Source organism: Lontra canadensis, unplaced genomic scaffold (assembly GCF_010015895.1).
Source record: "Lontra canadensis isolate GAN:19392208 unplaced genomic scaffold, GSC_riverotter_1.0 scaffold201, whole genome shotgun sequence".
Taxonomy (NCBI): domain Eukaryota; kingdom Metazoa; phylum Chordata; class Mammalia; order Carnivora; family Mustelidae; genus Lontra; species Lontra canadensis.
The window spans coordinates 1,343,747-1,368,618 of NW_022631195.1; the positions used below are offsets into that span (position 1 = coordinate 1,343,747).

General features: G+C 45.3%; 1 protein-coding gene across 4 annotated transcripts; it reads right to left on the reverse strand.

Moving 5' to 3' along the window:
- Positions 1-1,349: 1,349 nt before the first annotated feature.
- ZNF16 (zinc finger protein 16) lies at positions 1,350-18,434 on the reverse strand. 4 transcript variants are annotated; one of them, XM_032848376.1, is made up of 3 exons: positions 18,418-18,434; positions 15,194-15,398; positions 1,350-3,596 (listed from the first exon to the last, which is right to left on the reverse strand). In XM_032848376.1, the coding sequence occupies exons 2-3, from the start codon at positions 15,387-15,389 to the stop codon at positions 1,750-1,752; spliced, it is 2,043 nt and encodes a 680-aa protein (XP_032704267.1). In that variant the 5' UTR covers positions 15,390-15,398; positions 18,418-18,434; the 3' UTR covers positions 1,350-1,749. The 4 variants fall into 4 exon arrangements, with proteins under 4 accessions (XP_032704267.1, XP_032704266.1, XP_032704265.1 ...); XM_032848375.1 differs by lacking the exon at positions 18,418-18,434 and adding an exon at positions 18,170-18,287; XM_032848374.1 differs by lacking the exon at positions 18,418-18,434 and adding an exon at positions 18,163-18,287.
- Between the last annotated feature and the right edge of the window lie 6,438 nt (positions 18,435-24,872).

A 24,872-nucleotide genomic window follows, 5' to 3' on the forward strand; every position in this document is an offset into this window, starting at 1 on the left:
AGCTACCTGGTGACCTGTGTGGGTGGCTTGTGTCTCCTCCTTCAGCAGGTCACATCTGCGAATTCCTAATTTACCACCCAATTCTGGCTTCCCAACAAAATCAGCTATTCTTGCTGTCACACCCCACCCACCATCTTCACTGGCCCTTCTCTCATTTGCTTCAAGTTATCACTCAAAGGACATCTTGGTCAGCTATTTAAAGCAGAACCCCTCAAAACACCCAGACCCCATTTCCTGCTTTCCTTTTGCCTCATGATAATCATAATCATCCAGGCATTTTCTCTACCCACTGGAATGTGAAGTCTTCAAGGACAGGCATTTTTCTGTCTGGTTTCCTATATCCCCAGCAAACGGCATGTAGTAAGCATCCCCCACGTATTTACTGGAAAAAAAGATGGAATCCAGGCTGGACAAGGGGGGAAAGTGAAGCCAGAGAGGGTTGCCTGAGCATGAGGAAGCATGAGGATGAACAGATGGAGGTCTCCATGGGGTGGAAAGATGAGCAAGTGACTTGGCGGGTTAGCAGAGGAACAGTGTCAGTAAAACTGCAAATGTGGCATTTCTTGTCTAGGGTGTTTCCTTAGGAAGGTGGGGCTGAAGTGGAGGGGAGGAGATGAGCAGTGATGCAGAGAAGGGTAGGCAGCCCACTGTAGCCCAAGCCTGACCTGTGCACCCTTGAACCAACTCTCCCACACTTCCCTCTTCAAATCTCTCCCTCATTTGCAACTGATGGCTCTGCTTCTACTTTCTTGAAAGCACAAAAGCCAGGCCCTTACCTTCCTACCCTAACTGCAAACCTGACTACATCTGCCTGTTATGCCTTTCCTCCTGCAAAAACACAGGAGGTGCCTCTCTGTCCACCTACCCTTGGATACCCCCAAGTTGGGATGGGCTTGCTGGCATCAAGGTCCTCTCTGGTGGCAGATGTGTTGCTTCTGGGACAACTCCCACTGCTCACTGAGAAGGGCACAGCTCTGGGGACTGTGGAGAGGTCAGTCCCCACCTACTGGGGCAGTCACAGGTGGTCCATAACTGGAGATGAGTGGGCGTGGGAGAAAAATGAGCCTGGGAGCTTGTGAGAACAGGAGGGACACGGAGAGGGCAGGCCTCTGTGGGGCCAATGGCCAGGATCATAAGGCATAGGGCCAGAGGGTGGGAAACATCTGCTTGCATAACTGCTCAGCAGCCCTGAGTTTGACTGTAAGAAAGCATGACCTCAGATCCTGCACAAAGGAAAGGCAGAAGGAATCTTGCATCTAGTGACTGCACAGGAGGGACAAGAAAGGGTGAGGAACTTGTAATGACTGCACACCACTTCTGGGGGAGGATGACTGTAATCAGACCAGAGAAACTCTTGACCTGATTTTATGTAAGCAGAATATCAATTATAACCATAGACAAAGAGTTCACTCTAATTACCAAAGAAAAGCATTCGTATGGTTATTTCAAACCAAATGTCAGTTTACTTTTTTGGTTCTGTTTGATTATAGTAATAAACTCTATTTGTGAATATGAAGCTTCTATCATCTTTCCTCTCCTAACAATTGTGGCAGTCTGATAACAAAATGTACAAGCAAAACAAACAAGAAACAAGAGGTCACAGGAAGCAGGAGTGCTGGCAGGGGAAGGAGGGTCTGGGCTTTGTGGACAGTGGGATGTGGGGGTAGAGGATAGCAAGTGCACCTGGCTTCAAGTCTGGGGGGAGGGTGAAGCTGGGACATGGGCAGAGGAGTTGGGAATGGAGCTGTTTCACTCCCTGGTGTGGATCAGCTGGTGTTTGACCAACTTGGACCGCTGGCTGAATGCTTTCCCACAAGCAGAGCAGTCATAGGGCTTCACACCAGTGTGGATCCTCTGGTGCTGGATGAGGACTGAACGCTGACTGAAGGCCTTCCCACACTCACTGCACTTATACGGCCTTTCACCAGTGTGGATTATCTGATGCTGAATAAGGTGTGAACTCTGGCTGAAGCCCTTACCACATTCGACACACGTGTATGGCTTCTCTCCAGTGTGAACTTTCTGGTGGTGTATAAGGTTTGAGCTTCGGTTGAAGGCTTTACCACACTGGTTACATTCATGGGGTTTCAATCCATTATGGATTCTCTGATGCTGAATCAGAGTTGAACTCTGGCTGAAGGTTTTTCCACATTCGGTACATTCGTAGGGTTTCTCTCCGGTGTGAACTCGCTGGTGAAGGATGAGGTTGGAGCTCCGACCAAATGTTTTTCCACATTCGCGACACTCATAGGGCTTGTCACCCGTGTGTACGCCCTGATGCTGAATGAGGGCTGAGCTGTGACTGAAGGCCTTCCCACAGATGCTACATTCATATGGCTTCTCCCCTGTGTGGATTATCTGGTGCTTTCTGAGCACCGAGCTGTAACTAAAGGCTTTTCCACACACATTACATACATGAGGCTTTTCTCCAGTGTGAATTCTCCGATGCTGAATGAGGCTCGAACTCTGACTGAAGGCCTTCCCGCAGTCACTGCACTTATAAGGTTTCTCTCCAGTGTGAACCCTGTGATGCTTAATGAGGTTGGAAACCCGGCTGAATGGTTTGCCACACTCATTACACTCATAAGGTCTCTCTCCAGTGTGAACCCTCTGATGCTTCCTCAGGTGTGAGCTCTGGCTGAATGCTTTCCCACACTCATTACACTGAAAAGGTTTCTCACCTGTGTGAATCCTGTGGTGCTTGATGAGATTTGAGCTCCGCCTAAAGGCCTTCCCACATTCGTTGCACACATACGGCTTCTCTCCAGAATGAATTCTTTGATGTTGGAGGAGGTTTGAGCTCCGCCGAAAAGCCTTCCCACATTCACTGCATTCATAGGGCTTCTCACTCATGTGAGACTTCTGGTGCTTTTTAAGGCTTGAGTTCTGGCTGAAGCCTCTTCCACAATCATTGCATACATAAGGCTTCTCTCCGCTGTGGTTAATCTGATGCCTAATGAGGTGTGAGTGCACACTGAAGGTTTTCCTGCACTCACTGCACTGGTAGGGTTTTTCACTCACATGAGACCTTTGATGATTTTTAAGAAGTGAGTTCTGGCTGAAGGATTTTCCACATTCACTGCATACGAAGGATTTCTGTCCAGTATGGGTTATCTGATGCTGAATAAGATCAGGGTTTCCCCTGAAGGTTTTCCCACAATCACTGCAAATGAGTGGGCTTTCGGCTATGTGAAGGCCCTCATGGCTACTTAAGTCCATACTGTGCTGGAAGCTGTGGCCACACATGTCATACAGATGTGGCCTCTCTTCTGTAGGAATTCCCTGAGACACTGTTGGGTTTGGGCTCAGACTGAGGCTTCTTACAAAGTCATCACAGCCCAGCTCTTTTTCTAAGGGGCTCCTAAGGAGCACTGCCACTGGTGTGAAGCCTCCCTCCTGGTAGAGTGACTGCACCTGTCTCTCACTGTCAGGAATTCCCCAATCTCCCTCCAGTACATCATCACAGAATTCTCCAAGCTCAGGTGCCTGGGAAAAATCACTGGTATAGTTTTCTGATATTTCTGCTTGTGATTCCAAATCCTCAGAAACTTCTTTCTTCTGAAGAAATTCTTTGCCCTTAGTGCTGGTGTCCCAATCTGAAATGACAAACAAAGTCACTTGGAAGGGAACAGGAAAATACAGATGACACATCAGGGAACCTGTGACCCACTGGGAGTGGCAGTCCCAAATCTCTCAAGGGGACAAGAAAGGGGGCTGGGAGGGCTCTGAGGGGATGAGGCAGCAGGGCCCTTCAAGCTACAAGACTGACGCTCACCCCCATGACCCACATCTCAGGAAATCACCTGCAGCTCCCTACTGCTTTAAGTACAACTCCAAATGCCCCTCAACGGCTCCTCCCTCTCCCACTGCAGGTCATCAGCAAGTCTACACCTTATGCTATACTGTTAGTCATCGTAACTCTTTTGTCTTTCCCACAGTGTTTCTTGGGGAAAATACCGATTTTTTTTTTAGCACCAACTAACGGCATTCAGACTTTGCTTCAGGAGTCACCAGTAGGGATAGGTGGGCTCTCTGCTGGCAGGTGCAGAAAGGGACTGTTCCTTTCAGAGAAGCAGGGTACTTCTGATTGCATGGCAGTGGGGACTTGCCTAAAACACCAGATTCTGTCCTGTTCAACAGAGGCGGCTTCAGAGACTGTGCACTGTCCTACCAAAGCAATCCTTACCCGCTAAACCCTGCAATTCTGACAGGTGGTAGCTGGACAACTTTGTGCCCTGGTACAATGGTAAAGCTGCCGTGCCCATCATTCTGGAGGCAGAAATGTGCACAAGGTTCCTCAGCCATCAGAAGGGCTCTGTAACCTCCCCCTCTTCTCTCCTCACATCTGAAGAACAAGGAAACCCTCACTCCCCTGGATCACCCAGCTGAACGCAGATCTTCAGTCTCTGTTTCAATCAAACACCCGGACCACTCTGTGGCTGTCTTTTTCTGCCTGGATTTGACTAGCTTACCTGGCCTTCCACCCTCCCCTGCTGCCCACAGACAGCCCCGTGACATCAGAGCACTCCAACATTCTCCCAGGCCCTTTCTGAGCTCACCTTCACCGCTGCTCCTGTTCTCAGAGCAGGATGGACACATTCACCTTAGGGTCTGCCCTGCTTGGAGCACTTCCTGGATGGTTCTCATGCTCCGTCACTTTTTTTTTTTTTAAAGATTTGTTTATTTTAGAGAGAAAGAGAGAGAATGAGCATGAGGGAGGGGGAGAGGGAGAAACTTAAGCAGACTCTGCATGGAGCTGGATCATGATCTGAGCCACAATTAAGAGTCAGATGCTTAACTGACTGTACTACCCTTCTTCACTTCTGCCTGATGTCCGTTCACACACAACTCACTGGAGACAATCTCTGATCATTGCCCCTCCATTGCTCCTCCCGTACTTCTGTATAGCCCTGATTGCTCCCGGACAGGGCCCCATATCCCAGGACTGGAGCAACCCCTCATCTGGCCAGTCAGTGGTGCTGAGTAGGTGGGTGGACACCCTTCCCCATACTTTGTTGGGCTCACTGCCCTCTGAATGGGCCCTCAGTTCAGGCTGACACTGTCTCACCCCATCTGGAAGTTCTAGGATCTAACAGCATTCTGTGTCCTTGCCTCATCTGGACACTTCTATTCCCTCTGGAGCCACCAGAATGACCTCAATGCACACCTGGCCTGGTTACACACTCAGCCTGTCTGCCTGCCATGCCCACACATCTGGAAGCCCCTGCACACTCCTTGCCCCCTGCATGGAGTTTGTGTCAGACTCTCTCCTATGAACTCAGCCACACAGGTGCTGTGCTTTACCCTTCTGCTGACCCTCAGACATGCCCATCATCACGTGCTGCACACGGGCTGACCATGTTCTTCTGAGTCTCAGAGCTCCCCAGGTCAGAAGCCCTGGACCTGGGGGTGTCTAGGAAATGTCCACATAAGGCTAGGCTCCTAGGAGTAATGGGGGGAGGGCTCACTGAGGGCTGCAGGGACAGGGAGGTTGCTAAGGGAAACAACAGTCTGCACAGGTTGGCCCAAAGCCCACTATGCCCCCCATAGCCCGCAGCAACTGACCCAGGGAGCCTCCCACCCGCCTCTGGCTGGATATGGAGTAGGGGCCAGAAGGGAACAACACATAAGAGTCAATGGAGCGTTCCCATAATTGGTCACATTATGGGATTGTTCAGAATGTATGGTATTGGTTATATGGTCTGCTTTGTTACAACCCTGGAAAAACCTCAAACCATTCTTTGCTTGCAGGCCGTTAAACAAAAAACCAACAAAACCCCCCAACCAATCCCTGGCTAGCTGAATCTGGCCTGTGGACCACAGTCTGCTGACCCTAAGATCACTAGTGTGGCTCAGGAGATGGTGGCAATGACTGGTTTTCGGCCCCACGCCACTGCTGACCTGGAACCTTTTTATTGAGACAGGAGTAAAAGAGTCCTGTGGGTGAGGATGGTGAGAGGTCACTTTAGATTTATTAAATCTGATGTAGTTCTCTGCAACTTTAGAACTGTTGGAACAATGATGAAAGTTTCTCTTTTCAAAGGAAATGTAAAACTGGAAATGTGGTTTCCCTTCTCTCTCTCTCTCTCTCTCTCTCACACACACACACACACAAAGTTGGGTTTAAGGGGAGGTGCCTGGCTGGCTTGGTCAGTGGAGCATGTGACTCTTGATCTTGGGGTTGTAGATTTGGGCCCCATGTTGCCCATGTTGGTGCAGAGATTACTTAAAAATAAAATCTTTTAAAAGAGCAAAAACTGGGTTTAAGGGCAAAGAAAGATTTGAAAACAAATGGAGTTTCTTGCACCATCCTTACTGCCCCCATGACTGATCCCCACTGCAGAAAAGAGAGGATTCTGAGTCCATCTAGAACACAACAAATCCCTTAGTATTTCCTGAGAGAAAGCAGTCATTACAGACCTTTATGATTAATGGCTTCTGTGTTTGTGGAAAACAGTTTAGGTAAGAACCCAGGTCAAAGCTGCTCAAGTGAGTGCCACGCGGGCCTGTGGTGCACTGGCTGCTGCAGATGGCACAGCAGTCATCCGACCTGGCACCTAACCCAGCCACCCGCAGCACAGACTCCCAAGTGTCAGCACAAACTCAGGTGGAAGCCCCACTAGTCTTCTGTCTCCTGAGTGGGTTTTCTTTTCACTTACTTTATTTACAGAGGCAAGATTTGTAAACATAAGATTGTTTAAAACATTTAAGTGGCATTTACTACATTCATAATGTTGTGCCATGACACCTCTATCTAGTTCCAAAACAGTGCCATCACTGCAAACTAGAGCCTCTTCACCCATCAGTTTGCATCTCTCCTCCTGGACTCTTGGCAATCCGCACTCTGCATTTATCTATTCCTGATATCTCATATAAACGGAATCCTATCACATGGAACTTTTAGGTGTGGTTCTTTCACTTTCACTAATATTTTTCCAAGTTCAGCCACACTGTAGCATCTATCACTGCTTCATGCCCCCCCTTTTTTGGTCTGAGTAATATTCCATTGTACGGATATACTGTATTTTCCACTAATGGACATCTAGGCTGTTTTCTTTGGGGCACTGTGAATAGTGCTTCTATGATCACGATGTATAGGTCCATGTTTGAGTATCTGTCTTCAACTCTTCATGTATTTATCTAGCATTGCTGGGTCCTATGGCAATGGTATGTTTAAACTTTTGAGGAACTGCCAAATTTTATTACACAGTAGCTGGACCACTTCACATTCCCACCAGCAATGTATGAGAGTTTCAATTTGTCTACACCCTTGAAAACACTTGTTATATATTGAAGCATTACAGCCACTTTAGTGGGTGTGAAGTGGTTATCTCCTTGTGGTTTTGATTTGCATTTCTCAAATGACTAATGAATTTAAGCATCTTTTTATGTACTTGTTGGCCATTTGCATATTTTCTTTCAAAAAGCATTTATTTAAGTCCTTTGGCCATCTTAAATTGGGTTGCCTTTTTATTGTTGGGTTTTAAGAGTTCTTTATATATTCTGAATGCTAGACTCTTACCAGAAATACAATTTGCTAAGATTTTTTCCCATTCTGTAGGATGTCTTTTTACTTTCTTGATAAAGTCCTTTGATACCCAAAAGTTTTTAACTGTGATAAAGTCCATCTTACCTATTTTTTCCTCTTATTCCTAATGCTTGTGGTGTCAGAACTAAGAATCCACTGCCAAACCCAATGTTATGAAAATTTATCCCTCTTTTAAGAGTTTTATGATTTTAGCTCTTTATTTAGGTTGTTGGGCCATTCTGAATTATTTTTTGTATATGGTGTGAAGTAGGGGTCCCACTTTATTCTTTTGCATGTGGATATCCACTTGTCCCGGCATCACCTGTTGAAAAATTATCTTTTCCTGCTGAATAGTCTTGACTTCAATTTGCAGATCAATTTGTCACAGATGTCTGGGTTTATTTCTAGACTCTCAATTCTATTCCATTGATCTGTATGTATAGCTTTATGTCAGTACCAAATTGTTTTGATTATTAAAACTTTGTAGTAATTTCTGAAACTGGTGATATGAGTTCTCTTGTTTTACCTTTTCAAGCTTGTTTTAACTGTTTGGGGCTTTTTGTAATTCTGTATCAATCTGAGGGCTTTTCAATTCCTGCAAAAATAGCTGTTGGAATTTTGATATGGTTTGTATTGAATTTGCAGATTGCTCTAGATAGCACAGACATTGTAACCCAATTAAGTTCAGTCCATGGACTCAATGTCTTTCTAACTATTTATGTATTTGTTAATTTCTTTTATCAAGGCTTTGTAATTCTCAGGAAACAAGTATTTCACTTCCTTGGTTAAATTTATTTGTAGGTTTTTTCTTTTTAAAAAGATTTTATTTATTTGAGAGAGAATGAGAGGGGAGATGGGGGTGGGACAAAGGTAAAGGGAGAAGCAGACATCCTGCTGATGAGGGAGCCTGACTTGGGGCTTGGTCCTAGGACCCTGAGATCATGACCGAAGGCAGACGCCTAACCAACTGAGCCACCCAGGTGCCCCTATTTTTCCTTTTGATGCTATTTAAATGAAGTTTTCTTAATTTCCTTTTCAGATTGGTCATTGTGATATATAGAAACAATTGATTTTGTGTCTTGACTTGTACCCTGAAACTTGGCTGAATTCATTTATTACCTCTTATACCTTTTTAGTGGATTCTATGGGATATTCTATATATGGGATCATGTCTTGTGCAAACAGAGATAATTTTCCATCTTCCTTCTCACTTTCAATGTCTTATTTCTTCTTCTTTCCTGAGTGCTCTGGTTAAACTTCCAGTACAATGTTGGACAGCAGTGGTAAGACGGGCATACTTTCCTCATCACTAGAGGAAAAGACTTTAATCTTTCACTATTGTGTATAATGCTAGCTGTGGGTTCTTCATGAATGCCCTTTATCATGTTAAGGAGGTTCCCTTGAGTTTTCCGTGTTTTTCTTTCTCTCTTTTTTTAAATCACAAAGGGTGTTTGTCAAATACTTTTCTGCATCAATTGCGGTGATTATCATTTTCCTCCTTCCATTATGTGGTAAATGACACAGGTTGGTTGATATGTTGAACTACCTTTGTATTCCTGGGTTACATCCATGGGGTACAATACTTCGTCCTTTTTTTTTTTTTTTTTTTTAAGATTTATTCATTTGACAGACAGAGATCACAAGTAGGCAGAGAGGCAGGCAGAGAAAGAGAGGGAAGCAGACTCCCCACTGAGCAGAGAACCCGACGCCGGGCTCGATACTAGGACCTTGAGAACATGACCTGAGCCTAAAGCAGAGGCTTAACCCACTGAGCCACCCAGGTGCCCCATAATACTTCATTCTTGAGTCACTTTGGTAATTTTTTTGTTTGTCTTTAGGAATTTCTCTTTCATGTAGCTTATCTAATCTGTCAGTACACAACTGTTAACAGTCTTCTCTTATACTCCTAAAGATAGGTAGTAATGTCCACTTCTCATTTTTGTTATTTGTGTCTTCAAAGGTTTGTCAATTTTTAAAAAATATTTTATTTGACAGAGAGAGAGAGAGAAAGAGAGATCACAAGTAGGCAGAGAGGCAGGCAGAGGGAGAGGGGGAAGCAGGCTCCCCCCTGAGCAGAGAGCCCAATGCAGGGCTCGATCCCAGGATCCCAAGATCATGACCTGAGCTGAAGGCAGAGGCTTAACCCACTGAGCCACCCAGGTGCCCCACTTTTTTTTTTTTTTTTTAAGATTTTATTTATTTAACAGAGAGAGACACAGCAAGAGAGGGAACACAATCAGGGAGAGTGGGAGAGGGAGAAGCAAGCTTCCCGCTGAGCAGGGAGCCCGATGTGGGGCTTGATCCCAGGACCCTGGGATCCTGACCTGAGCTGAAGGCAGAAGCCTAACAACTGAGCCACCTGAGCACCCCAGATCTTTCTTCCTTTTTAATGTATCCATTACAGCTATAAATTTACCTTCTGGCACTGCCCTCGTTGCGTATTTTGTCATTTGTCTGCAGGTGTTTTCTAATTATCCTTGTAATTTTTTCCTGACTCACGGATTAAGAATATATTGTTTTATTTCTACGTATTTGCAAAATTTTCAATTTTCCTGCTGTTATTGATTAGAGATAATAAGTTACATGATTTCAGCTGTTTTTATTATGAAGATTTGTTTTGTGGCTTAACATAAGGTCTATTTTGGAGAATGACTAGGTACACCTGAAAAGACTATGTGCTTCTTTGAGGAAGTGTATGTATGTACACACCTATGAGGTCTAATTGATTATTTACTGTTGTTCAAGTTCTCAATTTCATTACTGATCTTCTGTTGAGATGTTCTATCCGTTTTTAGAAGTGAGGTACTGAAGTCTCCAAGTATTACTGTATAACTATTTACTCCTCCCTTCAAATGTATATGTGTTCCATATATTTTGGGGTTCTCTTTTGGCATGTAGATGTTTGTAACTTATATCCTCTTGCTGAATTCTTTTACCCACATATAATGTACTTCTTTTCTCGTTACAGTTTTTAACCTCGTTTATTTTTTCTGGTGTTACAGTATAGTCACCCCAGCTCTTTTGGTTACTATTTATTTGCAGGTGGTATCTTTTATCACCTTTTACTTTAAACTTATTTGTGTCTTTGGATCTAAAGTAAGCCTCTGGAGACAGTATATAGTCGGATTGTGCTTTTTTACCCACTATGTTAATGTCTGCCTTTGGAGAGTTTAAACCTTTTATAATTAATTATTGGTAAGGAAGGATTTACTTCATTTTGCTACTAGTTTTTGGTATCTTTTACCTTTTTTGTCCCTCATTTACGTTAGTAATGTCTTCTTTTATGTTATTCTTTTGTAGTGTACCATCTTAATTTTCTTCTTTCTTCCTTTCATGGATATTTTAAAGATATTTTCTTAAAATATAAACGGGATTACAATTAACATCCTAATACCCTAAAACAATGTAATCTCATCCCTCCCATCTCATCTATTTTAGTTTTTATTCCCTCAGCTTTACTGAAATAGAATTGACATACATCATCGTGTAAGTTTAAGGTGTACAATGTAATGATTTGTACACTGATACATGTACACTGTGAAATGATTACCATCATAAGGTTAGTTAACACATTCATCACCTTATATAGTCTTTTCTTTTTTTTTTTTTTCAGTAATGTCTACACCCAACATGGAGCTCAACTCATGACCCCAAGACCAAGAATGGTATGTTCTACCAACTCAATCAGCGAGGTACCCCCTTCTTTTGATGGTAAGAACTTTTAAGTTCTACTTTCTCAGCAATTTTCAAACATATAGTATAGTATTGTTAACTCCAGTTACCACGCTATACATTAGAACCGCAGAATGAAACCACCGAGTTTGAACTGATAACAACTTAGCCAAGACAGCATAAAAAAACTCTGCTCTCACACACCTCTGTTCTCCACTTCATGTTGTCACAAATGTATCTTCATATGTTGTTTGTGACATAATTTTTAATTATTTTTATGAATTTGTCTTTTAAATCATTTAGGAAATAAAAAGCAGAGTTATAAACCAAAAACACAGTATTACTAGCTTTCACAGTTAACAATGCAGTTACCGTTACTAGGGATTTTTATTCGTTTATATGACTTTCAGTTCCTACCTAGTGTCCCTTCATCTTAACCTGTAGGACTTCCTTTAGCATTTCTAATAGGGCAGTAAAAATGGTAATAAATGTAAATAATGGTAATAAATGTCCTTAGGGGCACCTGGATCAGTCAGTTAATCATCTTCCTTTGCCTAAGGTCATGATCTCAGGCTCCCTGTTCAGCAGGGAGTCTGCTTCTCCCTCTCCCTCTGCCCCCACCCCGCTTGTGTACATGTTCTCCCTCTCTCTCAAATAAACAAAATCTTAAAAAAAGAAAAAAATCCTGAACTTTTATTTATCTCAAAATACCTGGGAATATCATTTTGATGGGTAATTTTGCCAGATAAAGAATTCTTGGCTGACAGTTTTTACTCTCTCAGCACTTTGTCATCCCACTGCCTTCTGGACTCTATGGGTTCTGATGAGAAACTGGCTGCTAATCAGGACCCTTATATGAGATGGGTTGCTTCTTTTTGTTTTCAAGAGTCTGTCTTTGACAATTTGATTATAATGAGTCTTGAGTGAATCTCTTTGAATTTATCCTAGTTGGAGTTGAGCTTTTTGTGTAGGGTATAGATTCATGTCTTTCATCAAATTTAAGATGTTTGGGCCATTGTTTCTTCAAATATTCTTTCTACCTCTTTCTTTCTCTCTCTTCTGTGTATCTTGGTTAGAGTGATGCTATCCCACAGGTCTGTTAAACCCTGTTCACTTTTCTTTAACCTTTATTCTTCCTGCTTCCGAGACAGAATAATTTCAATTGTTCTATCTTCAAATATGCCTGCTCAAAGCTGCTGTTGAATCCCTCTAGTGAATTCATTTCAATTATTACACCTTTCAACTCTAGAATTTGCGTATCGTTCTTTAAAAAAAAAAAAGATTTTATTAACTGAGAAAGAGAGAAAGCACAAGTTGGGGGTGAGGAAGGGAGAGGGAAAAAGACACCCCCCCCCCCCCCCCCCTGAGCAGGGAGCCTGATGTGGCACTCGATCCCAGGACTCCAAGATCATGGCCCGAGCTGAAGGCAGACGGTTAGTCAACTGAACCACCCGGGAGCCCTTGTTCTAGTTCAAATCTGTAATTATATAGTATAAATTATATAATTGTTTAAGTTTAAAATCTCTTAATATTCTCATTTTGTTTGTACAATGTTTTCCTGGTTTCTTTTAGCTCTTTGAGCACATTTAAGAAAGTTGGTTTACAGTCTATCAAATATCTGTGCTTTTTCAGGGACACTTTCTGCCAATTAATTTTTTCCCTTTGAATGGGCCAGCCCTTATTTTCCTTTTTCTTTGTATTCTTGGTAATTTTTTGTTAAAAACTGGACATTTAAATATTTATTGTGGTAACTCTGTAAATCAGTCTCTCCTCCTCCAGGCTTTGCTGTTATTAATTGTTGAATGCTACAATCATTTGTTCATTTAGTGAGTTTCCAATTAAGTTTTGCAAACTAAAGCTACTCTGTCACATGTAGTTACTGAGGTCTCTTTCTTTAGCTCGTATTCAGCTTGTGCTTTGACAGAGACTTCCCTGAATACTAACAGTAAAAGAAAAGTAATACACCTCTCCCAGTGTATGTGCTGGGGTACTCCTTTAACACTATATGTACCTACTGTAGCTTCCTGCTTTTACTGGCTTAGAGATGAGCCAGACAGGAAGCTATGATCTTCAGAGGTCTTTTCCGAGCATATATCCTGTCTGGGGCATGTATGCAGTTTTCTAAATCCCTTGATATACAAGGATGCTTTTGAATGTCCTCACTTCCCCAGCTTTCCGTCCTAGGCTTTAGGTGGCTGACTGTACTATTAACTGATGTCCCAGGTAGTTGTGGGGTTTTAGTTCCCCTACAATGTTTTTGAACCCAGGGCTTTTGCGCTCTAAGTTCTGAGTATGGCAAAACAGACAAGCACTTTGCATCAATCCTTTATCCAATCCCACACAGGTCAGGACAACGATAATTTTTGAGTAAGAACGTCTTTGCTGCCTTTGGAACCAGGGGCCATGACCCCACACTGGGAATAGAGGCCGCTCCCTTTAACTGCTATTGAGCCAGGGAGTGTTTGGGGCAAGAGCAGGTGAAAATGCCACACAGCTTTCCTGCCATTTTTAAGTGGCCTTTTCCTGATTTACCATTTACCTGGTTGTTGTAAACCTCTTTTCTAGATTTAGATTCTTGACAAAGTTGGTGCTGGTACTTTCTGCTTGATTTTTGTTTTGTTTTCTTTTGATGTTTATGTGGAGGACTGGGTATTTGGAGCTATGTGCTCCACCATTTCGTTCCACAGTGGCTTTTTAAATATGAGTTACCATCAGCCTGGTGGTTTTTTTTTTGTTTTTTTTTCATTTTTAATGGAATAGGGCCAGTCCTCCCTCACCATTCTCAGCCCAGCATACTGTTAACCATTTGGTTCACATTCTGCCTCTGCCTGGGGGCAGTCAGCAGGCCTCTCTCTCATAGCCCCTTCTTAGGACTTCACCATGTCTCTCACCTCCTAACACTCTCCTGCTCCAACATACCCAGCTTGCCTTGTACCACCTCTGCCTGCTGGGGGAGGTCATCAAGAGGACGTGACCACTGGATGACTCCTGAGCTGGATGCAGGTGAATGGAGGCTCCTCATCCTTTTCCCTTTCCTTGAACGTACATTCTGCTTGCCTTCCCTGCTCCCAGAAGCTGCCCAAGGACACAGCGCCGAGACAGTGATGTGATGCTGTGACCCTCTAGACAGCATGTGTGACAAACCCTGGGTTAAGGCCACATACCAACTTTTACGATGTGGCAGGTGGGTGCTGGGATCTATCACAGCTGCCTACGACGAGCCTCTTCAATAAGTTCCCCTGCTTATTAAACTGTCACGTACCAGCCTGGGTGGCCTGCCTTGTTCTTCAGTCTGTCTTTCCCTTCCATATATAGAGGCCAGTTTAAGTTACACCTGGGAAGTCCATGAGGTTTGCAAACCAACACTGCCATCAGCCCAACCTTCCCTGGACACAGAGTCTGACTGGGGTACACAGAGTCTGTGTGTATACAGACACAGAGTCTGCCCAGATGTCCTGAGGATGACCATAGGTCCCACGTAGTGAAGACTGTCCCCTTGTAAAATAGCCCCCATCAAATCCCAGTAAGGAAAACTAACAGTGAGTCACTATCCTAATCACTGCTGAGGGGTTCACAGAAAAGGCAGGCTAGTTGGGGGATCTTCAGGAAAGGCCTCTCTACAGTTGCAAACTGGATGGGACTGGCAAGGCAGTGTGAATGCAGCCAGAAGCGAGTAGGATCAAGGCCTGAATTAGGGCTGTATCCTAAATGCAGGGGACTACCACCAGCCTGGTAGTTGGGCTGCAGGGCTCAGCTGACAACCATCGTATCACACCCCTCTATGCCAGGTGGGGGAACATAGTGTCTTGCCCACACACTAAGAGAGCCTGGAGCCAGGCCAAATTCCTCTCTGATCTCTAGCCTTGGCCCTCAAGTCCATGGGACACCCCATCCCTAATGATGACATGGATGCCTCCTGGGGGTAAACAGAGGGTGACATGGCCAAAGTCCCTCCAGAATGAGGGCAACCAGTGGGGAACTTGCTCCCAGTACCTGGCTGCTGATGGTGAGGGGGGGTGGTTCCTGGCTCAGTGTAGCCAAAGCAGTGGGGATCACAGAGTGCCGATCCAGCGTGGGTCACAACAGGTGCGTCACTCACACAGGTCTGGGCTGCAGGGATCCAAGGGGATGGTCCAAGAACTGAGGGCTCCATTTCTGCCTTTTCAGATCGAGCTCTGAGGCTGGGCATGGCTGGGACCTGGAGACCAGCAAGGATACAGGTGAGTGTACAGAAGAGCTCGCTCTGGGGAGCCATACTCCCACCAGGCAGGGGTCTCTTCCATCCCCATAGCCTCAGACCTGATGCAGACCTGGTGCTAGGTCTCAGGGAAGGGGGAAGATGCTGACCTCAGGGCAGGGTGAGAACAGTGTCCTATGGGCACCCCTAGAAGGGCACCAGGCTGCCAGGATAGGAGAACAGCCCCATAGAGCCTGCACCCGCGGTGGGCCCACCCCTCATTCCTGACGTTCCTGAAGGTGGACCATCAGGTCCATTCAAGGCAGAGCAGCAACTCCAGGAGTTGGGCAGCAGGGGCAGCCTTGCTTCAGATGGGCACGTGACATCACCACTGTGTCCAGTTGTGCCCTCCTGGCAGCATCACAGTGAGGTCCCCACCATCCTAAGCTGTCTTCCCACTGCATCAGTGGCTCCCTCCCAGGCTCCTCCTCATCTCTCTCTTCACGTTGGTACACCAGGGCTCACTCTGAACCTACACCAGCTTCCTCAGTTAAGGAAGGCATCAATACCCTTGTCCTGTGAAGATTCCCAGGGCTCATTTCCTGGGCTCCTTGCCAGCTCTAAATGCTCCTTCTGAGGGGATACATGATACTGATACATGACAGCATCCCCATAAGAAGTAAATTAGTGATTTCCCCCACCCCTCCCACTGCCTTGCCTCTGCAAATGCCCTGCTCAGTGGCCCACCCCTATTGTGGCAATACCCTGTGGCTCCTTACTCACACTGCACCACTGACAGGTTCTCATCACCCTTCCGTCTTGCCAGGGTGGAGAAGACAAGTAAGGAAATGCTGGCAGAAGTGCACAGTGGACACTGCCTGCCTACTGGGTAACATGTAGTATAAGCCCAGACAGTTGTTCTGTTTTTTGTAATGCAAGTGCCTGAATTAAGCTCTGATGCTGAAGCACCTGCTGCAAACAGGCATCCATTTCAAAGACGGAATAAGTGCCAGCCACTGGCCTAGAAAAAGAGCCAGGCCGCCTCCCCTGACTGAGCCTCCTTTGTTTCTGAAATCTTGGTTGATTCTGATTACTGGCCACTTGATATTTTTCTCCTCCTGTGCTTTAAATTTCCACTCTTACGTTTTATTTTATTTTTTACAAGTATCTTACTTATTCATTTGAGAGAACAGAGCGTAAGTGCATCAGTGTGGGGGAGGGGCAGAGGGAGAGGGAGAAGCAAACTCACCACTGAGTGGGGAGCTTGACTTAGGGCTCAATCCCAGGACCCTGAGATCATGAACTGGGTCTGAAGTCAGATATTTAAGCAACTGCTAGGTGCCCCTCCACTCTCAGGTTTTAAATTCATCAATAAAGAAGGAGCCTACGAAACCCCAGGTCTCCGCCCTTGACCTCAATAAAAGCAGAAATCCAGGCCAGTGCACCTCTCTCTCCTTACCAGCAACCTCACTGTGTGGGCCCAGGTGTGTTAATTTGCAGGTCCTGTAAGTACTAAACCTTTATTTTTTGGAAAATTTCCTAATGGTTGTTGCTGAAGGGCATTTTGCAATCATAGTAAGAACCACACGCGTTAGTCCAACCAAATCATGGGTCTCTGACAGGCTGAGACCATCTGGAAACAGGCCGCAAGGAAGGAGCGGCACCCTGGGGCAGGCAGGCATTTAACCAGGCCCAGGGAAGGGGGCTTAGGCAATGCCTGGTTAAAAAGGTAGGACGTGAGGCAAAGGTACTCAGAGGCAGGGTCACTGGGGTACAGACTATCAGAGGCCACGGATGCCTGACAGTGAGGCACCGCCACGTTTCTGTATTAGGACAGACACAGGTGCTCAGAGGAACAGTACAGACAAGAGTCACAGCAGGGAGAGCACGGACTTAAGGTGCCGACCACGTAGCAGCGGAACGGAGCAGATGTTGCTTCTGTGGGGGGGACCGTCACTCTCCCTCTCCCAAGGGGAGTCTGTCATTTACAGTATTCATTCACTTTATTTTAAAATTCGTGAAATTATTACCCCTGTCACTGAATGGGGTGACATGGCTCAAAATTCAAAGGCAAAAAAGGACTTAAGGTGAAACACTCCCAGCCAGCTTCTCTGCTCCCCTTCCCAGTTGCTGACGTAGCCTTCCAGAACAATCTACGCTCGTTTTACATCTTGTTTTTCTCACCAGGTGTATGCGGGATCTTGCCCAGGGAGGGCACAGGCTGAAGCTGCGGGATACAGAATGCCCGCCAACACCCCTGTGCACATCCCGATCCCTGGAACCCTGGGTACGGTCCGCTGCCCAGCAAAGAGCCTTGCCGAGGGGATGATCTCACTACCCGAGCCCTTGGCGACTCCGGGACGCAAGGTCCCTGCGCAAGGGCTGGGGCCGCAGGGACTCAGGACAGTCAGCACGGAAGCGTGCACTTCAGTACGACGACCTCAAAGACCGGACTCTGCCAGCGGGCCTGGGAGCAAATTCTTGGGCTAAGAGCTCACCAGGGCGCTCAGCAGACGACCGGCAGCCCCAGCCCGCCGCCGGCACCGGAGAAATACTACGCATGGCTCATCTCTCAGCTCCACTAGCAGGGGGAAGAATGAATCCCTCCCCGGCCCGCGAGCCTCGTAGCCACCTGGACGTGACTGGGCCACCCGGGGCCTCCAGGCAGGGCGCCGGGCGCCGAGCGGCAAGCTCGCTTCTCACGCAGCCCGGTACAATCTGCCGTTCGCACCCAAGTCCCGGGGCCCCGCCTCCACCCCAACCGCCGGCGCCAGACAGCACTCACCGCGCACCTGCCCCGCCGCCCCGCGGTCCCGCGGCCGGGCTCCAGGGCGAGTCAGGCTCCGCCGTCCCGGGCACTCTCCCGACGGAGGCCCTCGCGCCCGCTCCGGAGGCGCCCTCCGAGGCCCCCTACCCCGCCCAGGCCGAGCAGCCCCCGCCCCTCTGCCCAGGACGTCCTGTCTAGACCGCCGAAGGCCGGCACCCGCCACGGGGGCATCGGCTTCCTGCCGCAGCGCCGTACGCAACGTGGAGGCTTCACCTCCGCGAACTCCTCCCCTCCAGGGGATCGCTCCGCGCCGCGCGCAACGCCCAGGACCACCGCGGCTCTCCCCCGACACGGGCCCCGGAAATCCCTCCCCCGACTTCCGGACCAGCGTCGCCGCTCTAGGCGGCGGAGGCCCGGCGACTTCGTGCTCTAGCGCCGCTCTAGCGGCGGCCTGAGCGCGTTGCGGCCTGGGCGCGAAAAGGCGGGCGTGAGAAGTGGCGGAGAACGAGGTCGGCCGCTGTGGTGGGACGTTGAGGCCGAGTTCCTGGAATCGGAGCCCACGGCAGCTTGGTGAAGTCAGGAGGGCACACGGGGGAGAACGGAGCCCCCAGTCAGTAAGTGATTCGGCGGACAGATGGACAAACTCAGGTTCCCTCCCAGATAACACGCGTTTCGTGGGCTGCTCACCGCGCGTGTGCGAAGCGGGTCCCGCACTTGGACGCGAAGGACACGAGCGTCTGGGGCGCCTGCGGAGCCTGCGGGGCTCAGTGGCTCAGGCCTCTGCCCGCCTCTCTGCCTGCTTGTGATGTGTGTCTGTCAAATAAATCAAAAATCTTAAAATAAAGATTCTCTTTAAAAAAAAGAATAAGAATGTTTTAAGATGCATTTGACAGGAAGATTATCAAAGTTAGAAATATGTAACAAAAATTGGCAAAAACCCCTTAAGTATTGGAATTTATGAATTGCTGTCTACATAACCTTTTAATAAAAACCGATAGTAGCTGGAAGATGACAGACTTAAAAGCAATGGAGAGCAAAACCCTTCATGCTCACACCTATGGAGCCCCGTAAAGAGCGTGAAATATATAAAATTCACTGAATATTTTTCAGAGAAAAATATATATTGTATTCATAAAATAAAGGAAAATTTCAACTTTTACCGTTTGCGGGCCCTGCATGGGCTCTCAGGGCAGCTGTCCTTTAACATTGATCAGAGTCATCAGAATGTCAAAGCATGGGCTCAGTTTCTGCTCCAAACACATTAGGTGTCTGTGAGCAAGGGGCAGGCGGGGCTGGGTCGGGAGAAATAGGTAGGGGCTGTGTGATCAGCCTTACCCAAAATCCCAGAAATGCTGAGGCATAAAGACAGCAGAGGGGAGGGATGTAATCAGACCACCTGGTTTGTCCTAATCATCGGAGAAGAGCTATTCAAAGAAGTTGTCATGGTGCTATCATGGTGACATCAAGAAGATTTAAACTCCCTGGCCAATTTTCTATAAAAGACCATAAAAACCCCCAGTGACAACCCGTTCGGGACCCCTCTCACTCTAGAGAGCTTGCTTTCTGTTCTCACCTTCACTTAATACACTGTGACTTCACCCCTCTGTGCAGGATTCATCCTTGACTCCTTGAGACAAGAACCCTGCAACCCCATAATACCTGCTTCATTCATAAATAAGGTAAAAGGGAGCATTCCAGACATAAAGAGAAGAGTAAAACAAAACCAAAAATCTCCCTGGTTCCCTTGAGGTTAAGATCCTACAGCTCTGCATGTACTAAAAGCTTAAGATAACACTATAACTCTCTGAAATGTCTTCTAAATTGTAAGTTCTTATGTAAAAAAAAAAAGTATATAACCCTGCACCAAATGTTCCTCTCCCATCCAGCACTCTTTGTTGTTTTTTGTTGTCATTTCATTTCTATTTTTTTATTTTTTAAGAATTTTATTTATTTGAAAGAGAGAGAGATTAAGAGAGAGAGAGCATGAGCAGGGTCAGAGGGTCAGAGGGAGAAGCAGACTCCCTGCCAAGCAGGGAGCCTGATGCAGGGTCCCAGGACTCCAGGATCATGATCTGAGCCGAAGGCAGTCGCCCAACCAGCTAAGCTGCCCAGGTGCCCCTGTTGTCATTGTTTTAAGTAGACCCCATGCCCCGTGTGGAAGAGAGTGTTCTCTTCTTTTTGAGTATTTTGTATTGGGGTGGCTGTCCGAACTTGGACTCAAACAAAACTCTCTTTAAGAGACTCTAAAAGTTGTATTAGTATTGCATCAATAGCATAAATATATTACCTTAAATACTTTTTCATTATTGAAGAAGACAAAAGGCTGATCTTCAGAAGTTAAGAAAAGGAAAAATACATTTCTTTGTACCAGCAATAATCAATAATATAATGTAAGAAAAAATGAAATGTACTCCATGACAGCAACAAAAACTAAAAAAACACTGGGTAATTAATTAAGAGCACTCAAGACTTCTGTGGAGAAGACTCTGAAACTCTAGTAAAGGACACAGAAGATGATCTTAGTAAATGGACAGATATTTCTTGCTTTTGAATTAGGCAACTTAATGTTTCTTTTTTAAAAAATATTTTATTTATTTATTTGACAGAAACACACTGAGAGAGGGAATACAAGCTAAATTTCCACCTCTATAAGGGACAGAGAGAAAGGACGGTAAGGGACAGACAGCAGGCTGTGTGCGTCTACGGTGAAAGAAAATAACACAAACCATGAAGCAACATGAGAAAATATTGGAGGGAAACATCTTTATAGATGCCCAACACAAGCTCTTATGAAAACACATTAAAAACCCACCATAATGTGCCCAAGGGAAAGAACATTTGTATAGAATATGGTAGATCACTTGTCCCATGTTCTGTCCAGCGTTCTTCTCAAATGGGCCTCAAGTTCTTGTTGGGAGCTGGAGGTGTAGGTTGGGTCAGGAAGTTGGTATCTTGTGGCCATAGGGAGTTTCTCAGTTCAGCAGCTGACTGTCTTGTATAGTGTCAGCGCAGTTATCTTTGTGCTTTTGTGTGTGTGTGACTGTTCAGATTGACTGAAAGATTATGTTTTTCATCAACCTTGTAATAAAAATATTTTATTCTAGACCAATTCATGAGATAGTGGCATTTTTACTATAATAAATTGATTAGAGGTCTGCCTGTTAGCACATAATAAACATCTAATCAATTTATTGAGAATAAATTATCTAATAAACTTAGAAAGAAAAGAAAGGGGGAAAAACTGAAACTAAGAATGGACCATAAAAACTTCTATAAATTGTTTTTCACATGACAAACTACATGCTGAAGCCTGAAATTTTATTTTATTTTATTTTTTAAATTTATTTTTAAAAAATATTTATTTATTTGACAGAGAGAGGGAGAGAGATCATAAGTAGGCAGACAGGCAGGCAGAGAGAGGGGAGAAGCAGGTTTCCCACTGAGCAGAGAGCCCGATGCAGGCCCGATCCCAGGACCCTGGGATCATGACCTGAGTGGAAGGTAGACGCTTAACCTACTGAGCCACCCAGGCGCCCATGAAGCCTGAAATTTTTAAAAAAATATTTATTTATTTGAGAGAGGGAGATAGCAAGAGAAAACACAAGCAGGGGTGGGGGAGAGGGAGAAGCAGACTCCCCACTGAGCAGGGAGCCCAATATGGGCCAATCCCAGGACCCTGGGACTACGACTTGAGCCAAAAGAAGATGCTTAACAGACCAAGCCACCCAGGTGCCCCTGAAGTCTGAAAATTTCTGTTAATGGTTGATTGCAACAACCAAAACAAAAAGCCATAAAACCAGATAAAAACAAAAATGAGGAAGAAATCAAGGAGAGTATAGCTAAAACTTGTTATGGATTGAATGTTTGTGTCCCTGCCCTCTAGATTCACATTTTGAAGCCCTCAACTTCAATGTGATAGTATTTGGAGGTGGGACCTATGGGAGGTGATTTGGGTTAGATGAGGTCATGAGGATGGGATCCTTATGATGGGATTAGTGCCTAAGAAGAGGAAGAGAGACCACAGTGCATTCTCTCTCTCTCTTTCTCTCTCTCCCTCCCTCTATCCCTTTCCCCCTCTCTCTCCCCCAGTCTCTTCCCTCCCTGCCACCCATGTGAAGACAATGAAGGTTGTCAGACTGCAAGCCAGGAAGAAAGCCCTTACCAGGGAACCAAATTAGCCAGCACCTTGACCTTGAACTTTCCAGCATCCAGACTGTGGGAAATAAATTCTGTTTTTTAAGCCAATCAGTCAATGGTGTCAAGTTATGGCAATTCAAGCTGACCAATAATGATTCTGGTACTGAATAGTGGGGTGATGAGTAACAAAAACCTAAAAATGTGGAATTGGGTTTAAAACTTGACAGTGAAAAGAGTTTTGCTAGAAATGTGGATGTTGAGGGTGGTTCTGGTGAGAACTCAGAAAGAAAATGGGAGAGATATAGAGAAAGATGCCATCTTCTTGGAGAATATATAAATAATCATGAATAGAATGTGAGTAGAAATATGAATGGTAGAGGCCATTTTGATGAGGCCTCACATGGAAACAAGGAACATGTTATTGGAAACTGGAGGAAGGGTGATTCTGGTTATAAAGTGGCAAAGAACTTGGCTAAATTGTGTTCATGATCTAGTCTTTGTGGAAGGTGGACTTGCGAACAATTAAATTGGATGTTTATTTAGCTGAGGAGATTTCTAAGCAAACTGTTGAAAGAGTGGCTTGATTCCTCCTGACGTCTTATAATAAAATGCAAAAAGAGAGAGATGAATTGAAGGAGGCATTGTTAAGCCAAAGGGAACCAGAACATAAAAAAATTGGAAAATTCCCAGCCTGTCCATACTGCACACAATTAGAAAGTGTGTTCAAAGGAGAACACCAGGAATGTGACTTGATAAAGAGATTATGAGCGGCGCATGGGTGGCTCAGTGGGTTAAAGCCTCTGCCTTTGGCTAAGGTCATGATCCCAGGGTCCTGGGATCGAGCCCCACATCGGACTCTCTGCTCAGTGGGGAGTCTGCTTCCTCCTCTCTCTCTCTGCCTGACTCTCTGCCTACTTGTGATCTCTGTCAAATAAATAAATAAAATCTTTAAAAAAGAGAGATTATGAGACACAAGCAAAAACATTGCCAATTTGCTTTGGATGGGGCAGAGATTGGACAAAATGAAGGAAGGCTGTCAGACTTCTAAGATTCTACAGGACTGAACCACAGAGCTATTTGGCTACAAATGTGCACTATTCTGCGAGACAAGGGAAGAATGAGCCTAAAGGTGGTACGGAGATCATCATGGCTGCCTTCTCAATTTTAAAGGGGGTGCTCATTGCCTCAGTTTCAGCCCTAACAGTGTCTGCCTGGAGCCTTGGAAAGTGCTCTGCAGAGCTTTCTGGAGCTTTCAGGATGCCACTCTGCTTGGCAGAGCCACAGAAGGGAGACTGCTGCCCTGGTGGATCTGGAAGGCAGAGCCTAAACCCCTAAGTGGTTTTTCTTGAGCTTTAGATCTAATGATATTTTTCCTGCTAGGTTTTCAATTTGCTTGGAACTTATCACCCCCTTCTTCCTTTCAATTCTCCTTTTTGGAATGGGAATGTCTATTCTATGCCTTTCCCACCATTGTCTTTTGGAAGTACATAGCTTATGTGGTTCTATAGGTTTCAGCTGTAGAAGAATTTTGCCTCAGAATAAGTCATATCTCAGGTCTTACTTGTTTCTGACACAGATGATATTTAGATGAGACTTTGGAATTAGTCTTCAGAGTTGATACTGGAATGAGTTAAGACTTTTGGGACTGTAGGGATGGAATGACTGTATTTTGCATGGAAGAAGGACAAGAATTTTGGCGGGCCACGGAGGGAATGCTATGGATTGAATGTTTGTGTCCCCTAAGTTCATATGTTGAAGCTCTGGCCCATGTGTGATAGTATTTGGAAGTGGGAACTTTGGAAGATGATTTGGTTACATGAGGTCATGAGAATGGGACTCCCATGATAGGACTAGTAATCTTATAAGAAGAAGAGGAGTATGCTCTGCTCTCTCTCTCTCTCTCTCTCTATCTCTATCTCCTCTCTCTCTCTGTCATGTGAGGACATGGTGAGAAGGCAGACATCTTCAAGTCAGGAAGAGGCCCTTAATCAAGAATCTGATCATGATGGCACCCTGATCTTGGACTTCCCAGCCTCTAGAACTGTGAGAGATAAGTGTCTGTTGTAAGTCACATAATCTATGGTATTTTGTTATGACAGCCAAGCTGACTAAGACACTAGTCAATTTTGCTTCAAATCTGCGTCTTATAGATTTGCCACATTTAACTACCTTTCACAGACTAGAAAATTTCATATGGCATAAGAGTCAGCACATCTGAGTTCACCAGATATCCTTTCCATATAAAGGATGTCAGTCTTCTCAAGTTGGGAGAGCCAATAAAATGATGAATATGTTTGGAAATGAACATCAAAATTGATAAACCTTTAGCTATATTGACCAAGAAAAGAAGAAAAGACTCAAACTATTAAAATTAGAAACAGAAATGGGGATATTACTTCCAATTCGACAGAAATAAAAAGGATTATAAGAGAGTGCTGTGAACAGTTGTATGTCACCAAACTGGATAACCTAGAGGAAATGGAAAAATTCTTAGAAACACACAACCCACTAAGACTGAATCATGAAGAAATAGAAAATGTGAATAGACATAAAATAGGAGATGGAAACACTAACAACAACAACAACAAACA

What these genes read in the sequence shown, in the direction of transcription:
- ZNF16 (XM_032848373.1), bottom strand. Translation starts at nt 17,431, where the DNA reads ATGTCACCCCATTCAGTGACAGGG. An exon ending in CACCCCATTCAGTGACAGGG is followed by an intron (nt 15,399 to 17,407) that starts GTAATAATTTCA and finishes GCTGGTCTCCAG; the next exon opens with GTCCCAGCCATGCCCAGCCT. An exon ending in CCCTCACCATCAGCAGCCAG is followed by an intron (nt 3,597 to 15,193) that starts GTACTGGGAGCA and finishes TTGTCATTTCAG; the next exon opens with ATTGGGACACCAGCACTAAG.